Source organism: Habropoda laboriosa, unplaced genomic scaffold (assembly GCF_001263275.1).
Source record: "Habropoda laboriosa isolate 0110345459 unplaced genomic scaffold, ASM126327v1 scaffold697, whole genome shotgun sequence".
NCBI lineage: Eukaryota > Metazoa > Arthropoda > Insecta > Hymenoptera > Apidae > Habropoda > Habropoda laboriosa.
In genome coordinates, this window is record NW_017100842.1 from 634,881 (window position 1) to 646,420 (window position 11,540).

General features: G+C 38.9%; 1 protein-coding gene across 1 annotated transcript in view; it reads left to right on the plus strand.

Moving 5' to 3' along the window:
* Positions 1 to 11,540, plus strand: part of LOC108577347 (KN motif and ankyrin repeat domain-containing protein 3) — a 48,799-nt gene that overhangs the window by 29,638 nt on the left and 7,621 nt on the right. The window contains exon 4 of the mRNA XM_017940490.1: positions 10,193 to 10,311. Coding sequence (XP_017795979.1) covers positions 10,193 to 10,311 — 119 coding nt within the window. The remainder of the gene's footprint in view (positions 1 to 10,192; positions 10,312 to 11,540) is intronic.

The following is an 11,540-nucleotide window of genomic DNA, read 5'->3' on the forward strand; positions in this document are numbered from 1 at the left end:
AGACCGTCGAAATCAGTACGCTAAATCAAGGTCGCGGCTTATCTCCGAAACTCGAATCTACTAATAGTCAAAGCTCGGGCACACGTTGCGAGGGTGAAGTATTCTTTCCGCGACGATTAAGAAATCGACACACATAGAGAAAACGAACAAAGAGTAGACACACGTACGCTCACGCGTACAGTGACGACGACGACGAGCAAAGAACAGGAGAAGAGGCACATTTCCCCTCTCCATTCACCTCTTCGTGAGTAGTCGGAGTCCTGGTTGGCTATAGCCCAGAGTTCGGCGTCACAGTCAAACGCAAACAGTGGCCGCGGCAAAACAGATCAGTGGCACGAATGCTCGAAAACGAAGCGTCGACAGAGGCACGGGGTGCGATCGCGCACGATCGATATCCGGATCAATGATGAATCGGCTGCTCTGACCGCGCTTCCATCGTTTCCGGACCCAGCGCGATCGCCGTCGCGACATTTTCGTGTCAATTGCGCGCGGCACGGCGACCACGTTCCACGCTCGATCGATCGATCCGATCGATCGACCGACCGAACAACGAACGAACGAACGAAACACTCAACCTATCAACGACCAAACAACTTAACTTTCCACGGCTAACGGAGAGTAACTGTGGAGGATGTATAACGGTTCCAAACGACCATGATCGATTTTTGATCGATCGTCCGATCGGAGATATATGTACACCATGGAAGATTGGCCCCGCGAGATCGATGTGATTGTTCAAATGGAAAAGTTGTGATTCTCCGAGGAACAGATTTCTATCGTTTCAATGAAGTTAGTCTTGTGAATAAGTGTATTCTCAATCTTTTTTTTTTCTTTTTTTTTTTTTACTTATATCTCTTAGTTTCTTGTTTTTCTGTGAAAAACTGAAAGAAGTGCGAGCTCGGTGAGTAAATCCCGAGGTTATAATGGGGGTGAAGAATTTTATCATGAAGCGGATACCATTCTGCAAGATGAAGGCGAAAAGGAAATACCGTGAGTCTCACTGTGCGTTTTGTTTAAAATTGTCAGGAAAAATTGCACACGTCCTTCGACAGAAGAGACGTGAAGAAGACTTTCGACTCTGTAAGATAGTCGCGAAATCGCGTCTCTTCTCTCTTACTCGAGGCTTCTGTTTTTCTGCTCGGTATCTTCCGGCGCGATAACGAAATCCTTACGTCACACGGCGATTTTCCACGCAGCGTGTTTTCAACGCGAATTATCACACACCGGTTCTGTTTGTAGATCGCGCCACAGCGGTAATTTGTCACCTTAGAATTCAGGTTTCGCCCGCTGTCACTCGACAGCTGCCAACTGGTGGCAGCTTTTCATCAGAGACAGGCGTGATTCTACGCGTCCAGAGTAATTAACAGATACACTATCTAGAGGGCGAGAAACGAGCCAACGACGAGAGTGAGTGAGCTCGTTATCACGGTGATAGCGTTGCGGACGCGTGTCGACTCGTGTTCGACGTCACTTTGACCCCGCACATTTCGTATCGCGAACGAAAAAAAAAAGAAAGAGACGAAGCATACGATGAGTAATCGATGGAAAGTCGAAGAAATTTCAATGAAAACGATATTTCTTTGCAGCTGTTTTAATTGGTGTGTTTACCATCGCAGGCCAGATAATATCGGAATGCGCGAGGATTAGCGAGCATATCGAGAATCCTTCGGAAGCATCCGTTTCCTTTCTTCTTTTCCCTCCTTTTTTCCACGTGAAACGTTTAAGAAACCTCCGAGGAGATTTCTTCTCGAGATCGCCGCACGTTTAATCTCATTAACAGGTATTATTAATTCGTGTACATAAAGAATGGCAAAAGAAATGTAGAGAGAGAGAGAGAGAGAATAAAAGGAAGGGAAAAAGGAAGACGAGCAGAGTTGTATTCGAGTGCTCGTTTTAACTTGACTTTCACGACCGAGATCGTCGGTGTTCGCTTTTTCAAACGGATCCAACTTCTAATCCGCGCGAGAAACCACCGCGTTTCTTCCATATAAAGTGCAACGTAACGATTACGCGCCATTATTTACATGGTCGTTGGTGTATCGTTCGCGTTGTCGCTGTTGTCGAGCCCTTTTAAGGATGTCGCAAGCGCGAAGAGGTTCGCAACTTTCCACCGGGAAATTTTTCTCGCGGCGAAACTCTCAAAGATCGCGTGTCCCGTTTTGTTATTTTTCTTCTTCCTTTTTTTTCATCGACTGTAACTCCGCAGTTGAACGATAATCGAATATCGTCCGGACGGGAACTCTGCAGGCTCTCGTTGCAAAGTAGATTGCGCACGAACCTTTTTCGACGAGAATGAACTGTTGCACGATCTTTTAAGAACAGGCTCTGTCGCAAAGGAGATTTGGATCTGTTGGATTTTGTAATAAGTTAATAAGCAACGGGATCGATGGATAATAGAGAGGTCTCGTTGCTCTGGAAACGAGCCTTTATGTGCGTACTTGTACTTTCGTTGATGAAAAGCGGTTGGCTTTTCGATCGAATGTTTATGGAAATCGAGACATTATAATTCTGTTATCTGTTGCGATCTGAATAATTAGGAAGTGTGGACTTGATTTCGTAATTGCTAATGAGATCCACTAATTAGAGAATTGCATGAAGTGTTATTCTCAGATTTTAATTAAACCTCGTATATTATGCGGAATCATCAAATATTCGATCTACGTTTAATCTTTGCTGATCTTCTAACCCTCTTCGTGATAGATTTTCATGTAAATGTTTGAATAATTTCAATTTACACGAAGTGTTTCTATTCTAATGGAAAAAATCAGAATATTTTCTAAGGAAATTCTGAGAAGGTTCGTAAAATACTCGGTATGTGTGCAATCTCTGAAAATCTTCTATCCTTTCTGGTGATTTCGAATGAAATCATTTCAATTTACACGAACTATTCTATTCTAATGCAAAAATTCAGAGAAAATTCTGAACTGAAAGAACGGTCGTTGAATATTCGATCTGTGTGCAATCTCTAAAAATTTTCCAATCCTTTTCATGCTTTCAAAAAAATTCATTTCAATTTAAATTCTGGCTTAACCATTCTATTAATGCAGAAACTCAGAGAAAATTCTCTAACGAAATCCAAAGAAGAGTGGTTAAATATTCGATCTATGCGCAATTTTTAAAAATCTTTCAGACCTTTTCGTGATTTAAAAGAAGATTCGTTTCAATTTGCACGGATCATTCTATTGTAATGCAAAAACTCAGAGAAGGTTCTCTGACGAAATCCTAAGAAGAGCCAAAATATTCGATCTATGTGCAATCTCCAGAAATCTGCCAACATTTTTCACGATTTAAACAAAAATCCCTCAATTTTAATACTAATCTAATAATTCTATTATAATGCAAAAACTCAAAGAAAACTATAGAAATCCAAAGAAGAGTCAAAATATTCGATGTATGTGCAATCTCCAGAAATCTTCCAACATTTTTCACGATTTAAAAAAAAATCCCTCAATTTTAATACTAATCTAATAATTCTATTATAATGCAAAAACTCAAAGAAAACTATAGAAATCCAAAGAAGAGTCAAAATATTCGATCTATGTGCAATCTCCAGAAATCTTCCAACATTTTTCACGATTTAAAAAAAAATCCCTCAATTTTAATACTAATCTAATAATTCTATTATAATGCAAAAACTCAAAGAAAACTATAGAAATCCAAAGAAGAGTCAAAATATTCGATCTATGTGCAATCTCCAGAAATCTTCCACCCCTTTTCATAATTTACAAAAAATTCATTTCATTTTAAGTTCTCGCTTAACCATTCCATTGTAACATAAAAAGTCAAAGAAAATCCCCAAACCAAACCCAAAGAACACTAACAAAATCTTCGATCTACGTCCAATCTCCAAAAATCTCCCAACCCTTTTACAAAATTAAAAGCTCAACCTAACCACTCCATTGCAATGCAAAACCTCCCAGAATATCCTCAAACGAAACCCCAAAGGACAAGACACTGGAACATTCGAAAATCTGCAATACAATCACGGTACTTCCACTTTCTCAAGAAACAATATATCATTCCGACCAGAAACGATGCCCTTTGTGTATCAAATCGGTAATCTCAATAACCGTTCGAGCCTCTCGATACCTGCTATAGAGCTCTCCGTATCCTGAAAAAGGTCAACGAGGTAGGCCTAGATTCCTCGAGAGTCTTAACTCTGCTAAACATTTTCAAATAGAACGCCGCGTTTGCTCCTTAAAGCGACTTAGTGAACGAGTCGCTTCGTTTATCCAAGTCGTCGTCGTCTTCCACCTTTGTCACCGGCGGCAGCACATCGCGCCGTAGTAATCGTTATTCGCTTCGCCGTGCAATTCTAACTTTAACGTACATACACACGGGCTGTCGTTAAGTGAGAACGAAAAAGTGGTACACGATAGGCGGTCGTAGATGAAACGTTGTTTTACCAACGAGCGTGACGTTGTTCGCGTGCGAAGGCGAACCCTTTTGGCATTAGGCCGAGGCCCGTGTGTCACGGTATCGTCAAGCGCATTTCAAATGCCGCGGCGTCTGCCGCCATTTCTTCATTGTGCACCGGTGCCGGCTCGTTTTCATACGCTTGCGTAACAATCAATTAAGAGGAAAAATTGAACGACGCCGCAGGTGAACGAAGCCACGACACTCTTGCGTAACGTCCATAGAACTATCGCGCGGGTATTGTTGTCGAGGGGTTGAGCGCGGGAAGTCGTGGTTATGGCGGTCGTTAGAATTCCATTTGCGGAAGAACACCTGGAGTAGGGTATTTTTTTTTTTTCGTGATGGTTATGTCACGTAGAATGCTTTTAGTAATGATATAGTATTTTTAAAATATAATTCAACTTGTTAACATCTGATATATTAACGATGGGTCATTCCAAAATTTACCGGTATATTCGATTTTGATAGAAATCGGCAAGTGTTTCCAAACTTTTGGCCGGTAGTGTATGTACTTTTCGTTCATTTTTATTCCAACGTTTTACCTTGATTATTCATACCAGAGTGTCAATCTGAAAAAAAAAAAACATATAGTACCTACTCTCTGTAAAAAACGAGAGAAAAAAAAAAACAGTGAAGTGCAGTAGCACTTTGCAGACGCGTGGTTGCACACGTGAAATCCGTGAGGACATAAAAAATAGTCCTCGTTATGACATTTTCAATTTTTTCTCCCTTTTCCATCTCGGTTATTCCCTGCTGTCAGCGAAACAGGTGGCACACGACCCGCTCCTGTGTTGCGTGACGCATAAGTTTAGTAATTAAGCGGGACATGCTGAACGGTGTCGGTATATTAAACGCGTACACTTTCTACATCGGTCCCTGAATATTCTTCTTTTTTTCTTTTTTAAACCGCAGTGCATGTATTCATATTTACTTTCCACGTTAATAACATGAATTCGCTATCGTATCAAAGGATGTGTTTATCTTTCCGGTTTTATGCATCGAACGAGGAACGTCAATCTTCGTATCGAGGGGCGGAACTGTATCGATTCGCGGCGAGTTTCAATATTCGAGAAAGGTATTATATCGTGTTAAAGTATCTCTACGTTGCATAAATATTCATTTGGTGCTTTCGCGCGCGCATGGTGAATAAGTGAGGCTGTCCGTATTTCGAATGAATTTATACGTGGAATTAATTGGTACATTAACGACCGTGCTGAAGTGTTTATACAGTTTTATTTTCGCCATTATTGGCCTAAAGAACTTGAGCTTTTTTTTTAGAAGTTAGGATTATTGAGCGAAGAAAATTGTAAAATTGATTTCGATGAAATTTTCAGCATGCGTAAAATTGACATAAATCTACAAAACGTATTTTTTAAATTTTCATTGCGGGCTCAGATGAAAAAGTTGCGAAAAGTGACCTTTACAATTTTTCTCGCGATTTTCACAAATTGCAATTTTTTCCAAATTTTTTCCACACATCGTGTAGTATACTAATCCTTCTAATTTCTCAAAAAGACTCAAGTCGTTTGGTCCAATTTTGAAGAAGTTGTACTGTCCTGAAGAGTGTCCGAAAATTAGTGAGAGTAACTGCCCCACATAACAGTTACCACGATTTCTCAAGCACTTTCGGTGATCCAACGAAAAAGTGTTTTAAACAAAAGTTGATCAGTTTTCAGTCGGCTACAAGTTGCAGTAAAAACGGCTGCAATTTGCACCCTTTATACAGAGTGTCCCACGATAAATGTCGTTTGACGTAACTACTGAACGACAGGTGATAGGACCAAAATGTAACAATACTTTTATCGTCATTTTTTATGTAAAATTTCACTGTGTGAAAAGAGAAATTTTTACCTTTAATGTTTCAAGCTCGTGCTAAAATTATCTTGTATTTTTTAAATAAAATTCTATATTTTCGTTTTGGTGTCATGAAAATGCAGACACTTTGGACACCCTGTATATACGTATATCTGTTTCGTATCCTGAAGAAAGGACGCTAATTTCATCAAACTTTTGCTTTCAATCTTCTAAGACTACACTAAGGCCATCTCCTGCTTTTTAAATAAAATTCTTTATTTTCGTTTTGGTGTCATGAAAGTGCAGACACATCGAACACCCAGTATATACATACACTACCGGCCAAAATTTTGGAATCACCGAGCATTGCAATTTGCATAAAAATTTCTAGAAAAGAGTCAGCGACTTTGAGAATTTTTTATCGTTCGAATCGATTGATATGAGATAAATTGATAAATGTAGAATTGAGATAAACTTCAGATCTACAAAAAATGAAAAGATGAAAAGTGGGAGGTGATTCGAAACTTTTGGCCAGTAGTGTATATCTGTTCCGTATCGCGGAGGAAGGACGTTAATTTCATCAAAACGACGAATCTCTCTCTCTCTCTCTCTCTGTACATACGTGTCGGTGAAAATTCTTCGAAACGTTATGGAAATTTTCCGCACGCGCGTCGCGGAATATCAATTTTGCAGAATTACAAATTTAAACGGGGAAAAAACGGAACCGCTGTGAGTATTGACCAGTGTTTTAATTGGAACCGGCGCACTTTTTCATTAACGCCGCATCAAAATGTTCGTTTTTAATGTACTTGCATGCGTTCGACGTCGTATTACCTGTCGTCCGACAAACAATTTACCGAAAATTCCAGGCGTGGGCAGGAAAATCCTCGACGCCGAGAGAGGTATTCATAATGTTTCGACATGTTGAAATTAAGGTGGGATTGAAATGTTTCTAGCGTCATTACCATGCGTTGTATTTCGTTCGAAAATTTCGAGCATTCCGTATTACGTGTTATCTCCGCGTTCGTGAAGTGAAAAGCTTCGAAGTGAAAAGGTCGCGAAGTTAATTCGATTCATTTTACAATTGCTGTATAAATTTCCCTTGCATTTAAAATCCGGTTATCCGGAAACGTGCAATCGAGCGATTCTGGTGCCCTGAATCCAATTTATTCACAAAAGTAATTATTATTATTCTGCACGGCATTATTCTGTACCGCAGAGTTATTACGCAATTAACCCTTTGAGGAAAACGATCTAAATCAACAATTTGAAGCGAGTTTATCAGTAATTTTGTACTGCATCGATTCGCATTAAGATAATGTGGAACCATTTTGCGACATAGTCGGAAATTGAACCGTTCGGTGGAAAACGTCGAAATACATATTTCTGTTTTTTTTTTCTATTGCACTCCATAAAACTTACAATCAATTCCACGGGGGAATTTTTAGCAAATATATTGGCTTTGGTCAATGACATGACTAGTATAAGTATTACATGCGTTAAACTAAAGATTAAATAGTAACTATAGAAGATCTACAGGAATGTACCAGTAGTACTAGTGTTTGTCACGACGGTTATGATGGTTGGGTAAATCTATTAACTAGTTTGAGGGGGTGAGCCCTCTTCAGTCTGTATGTGTGGTCGTTGATTTGTAACAGGTTGGTGACGAGATTGTTTTCATGATGCGTGAGTTGGTGAAGGTGTCGTTTGCTGAAATACATATTTCGAAACGAAAAATATGTGATTTAGGCCACTTTCGTAATCAGCGAAACGTACACCAGCGGCCAAAAGTTTTGGACCATCTACCAATTTACACCAAAATTGAATCTGTTTACAATATTAATTCTTTAAAAATTTGAAATTAACATTGCATAGATAAATGAAGATTTATTTCGTCTCGATTGTGTTGTATTCCGCGGCTCGCGATTCCTTGCGTTGGTTTATTATATTCAATAGGTACGCGGTAGGAGAGCCTGATGGAAACTGGGGCGAAATAAGGGAGCTATTCTGCGCGTAGTACTATTCGACTTTATTAGACAGTTCGGTGACGTTCGGTGCGTGAAGACCACTGCGATGAGTAAAAGTAAAGGATGATGTGGAGGTCTAGGTTTCGGGGTGACTAACGTTAGGATGATGCGGATTTGTTTACAGTTAAGGAAAGGAGACAGGATGACTAAAAACTAATGAAAGATAGGAGAGAGGTATACGACAATTGATTTGAGTGATAAAAAATTTGTTAAAAATTCTTGAACTTGCTAGCTTTCCTCTTGGAAATGTTTGTATAACTTGCAGTGCATAGTGGTTCGAAATTTTTGACCGGTGGACACGCTACGAACGCAACCTATTGGATTAATGGGTTAAAATAAATGGTGTTCACTGCGAATTCTCTTAAACGTATTTTATTTTCTTCGGCGCGGAAGGACGTCTTAACGCTTCGAAAATCGCAGTCGAAGTGAAGGAAAAAGCCGTAAGTGCACGACAGAAAGTTTGTTGCGCATTTAAGAAAAAGAGACCAGGATTGCATCTGTCTACTATATTATTTCGACATAGCAGTGCTTCTCGTACATAACACAATTCATTTTTGCTTACTAGCTGACGCATTATTATTAGTAATAATCCAGCAATTTACCTACTAAGAAATATTTCAGAGGGGATTTCGTGTCTGTGTAACTGAAATTAAGAGATTGACGTGATTACAAAAGAGTCATTTTATTAAAATAATTGAAGAACACACTCTAAGTATTAAATTTTTCGTTAAAAGGTGAAACTTTAGGTCGTCTCGTAAGTAATGTCGTTTTGGAAGCAAAGTTTCAATGCAAAAATAATAGTATTTACACTTAGATACTGTTAATCGATAGTGTATTAGCCATTTCCCATTTTTCCACCAACATTTTAATCCTCTTTTCAAAAAAATTCGTATCCTTTGAATTAAAACACTGGTCTAATGTTAATTTTAAGTGATCTACCGGCCAAAAGTTTGAAATCACCTCCCACTTTTCATCAATACTAAATCTGCTGCTAATATTTTATAGATCTGAAGTTTATCTCAATTCTACATTTATCAATTTATCTCATATCGATTGATTCGAATGATAAAAGGTGGATTGAAAAGTTCACGGCCTAAGTATGAAGGATTGCAGCTAAGTGTTTGTAATTTTTACCGAATAATATGTAATTAATTGTGTACTAATGTATACAGTTTCGTGTCTCTGTCGTCATTTTTCTCCCTTTTAGAGCTAGTGAAGTAGAGGTTTTTGCAGTAGACGGAGTAGAAAGGACTAAATTAGAAAACGAACAGCGATCCAATACCTGAAGATAAAGGACCTCACATCGAAGATCATTCAAGGACTTTGCAAAAATTATTCTTGCGAAAATCATTCAAGGTCCTTGCGGTGATGTCCTTTGTCACCAGGTACTGGATCATTCCTCGCTTCTACTCGTCTCTCCTCCGTAAAAGAGAACAAAAAACCGACAGAGCCACGAAACTTCGTACGTCGTTACACCGTAAAAATTGCAAGCACCTAGCAGCAGTTCTTCCCACTTAGGCCGCGAACTTTTCAATCCGCCCTCGTATATTATTTCGACATAGCAGTGTTTCTCATACGTAACACAATTCATTTTTGCTTACTAGCTGACGCATTATTATCAGTAATAGTCCAACGCAATCAATCTAAAAACGCAACCCACAGACTTAAACATTTTCACGCGATAAAAAGAAATTTAAACAGTGTTATATTGCTGCACAAGTAATCAGCAATCCTCCACCTGTAAAAGGTTGAAAGCTCGATTTCCAGAACAGTCGTTTGTGAAACACAAAACTTACAAAAAAGAGTCCGTTCGAAAAAAGAAGTGTAAGGTACTGTTAAACCTGTTGAGCAACGAACGATCGACACAATAGTGTTCGCCAAAACGTAAAGGTACGGCGCGATAGGTGAAACAGAGGAAATTTCCTATAATCACGTATACAAAACACATTCCACAGATGGAACGAACACGGCGACGCCAGTGCAGAACAACGCGCAAACCGAGCACCAAGGGGGTGATTTTGACAACGCGAGCGTCGGCAGCGGAAACTCGAATCTCAGCACCGGCGCGCTACAGGTAGGTGCAACAAGTACCCACACGAGTGTATAGTCGATGGAAGAAATACAGCGTGTGCTGTGTAAAACGGGCCACCTAATTGTCTTCTCTATCTTCTCTAATTCGAGACAATCTTTTTTGTGAATATCATTCCTTTCTGTTTCTTTTCTTTTTTTAAAGTGAATTTGTTGTTTTTATGTATTATCAATTTTAATATACACCACCGGCCAAAAGTTCGGAATCACTTGACTGGAACATTGAATCTGCCACTAATTCTTTATTGATTTGAAATTGATGTTGTGGATATCAACAGTACTTTACCTCGTGTCGATTGATTTGAATGATAAAAAATTATTATAAATGTTAACTTTTTGGGGGAATTTTTGTGCAACTTGCAGTGCACAGTGATTCCAAATATTTGGCCGGTGGTGTATTGGTTCAATTAATACTAAAACTACCGACCGGGTCAAAATCAGCATCTTTCGAAAAAACGTGAATGTTCAATACTGGTCAGTATTATCGTGTTTGTAACTTTCCGAATTTATTTTCTACATGTATGCTTCTATTTGAATGGATATGAATCGAATTTTCCAATCACGGTTCAGTTACATAAAAATTCATTTTTGGGAAGTCACTAATGGGTCATTTTGACTCGGCTGGTAGCTCTAGTGTTAAATTAGAGTTCTTTCTTTCAATCATTGAGTATCGTACTTTTTTCTACTGTATGCCGATCTACATTTAAGCACTATCCTAAAATTTCTCCTAGTATTTCTTCCTTGAATTCTGGAATCGTTCAAATTTTTATCATTACCATTTCTTTTATCAAAAAAATTTTTCTTCCGTCTTATTCACCCTTTCAAACCATTTAAATTGCTCTTTACCCATTCTGCATAGCAAGGTCGTAATTTGAAGCATTAAACAGCTGCACCCATTGGTGCAGTAACATCCAGAGTCGAATGCTGCATTTTTCGTCGTTCAATTAAAACTGAATCAAAGCCAATTACGAGATATATGTACTTCGTGCAACCCTGACTGCAGTTTCAAGTCCTCGTCATCTCACCTTTCTGTCGATATACAGTAAATTCTCTACAAGTGTCAGTCAGTTTGGATTCTACAAGTGTCAGTCAGTTTGGATTCTACAAGTGTCAGTCAGTTTGGATTCTACAAGTGTCAGTCAGTTTGGATTCTACAAGTGTCAGTCAGTTTGGATTCTACAAGTGTCAGTCAGTTTGGATTCTACAAGTGTCAGT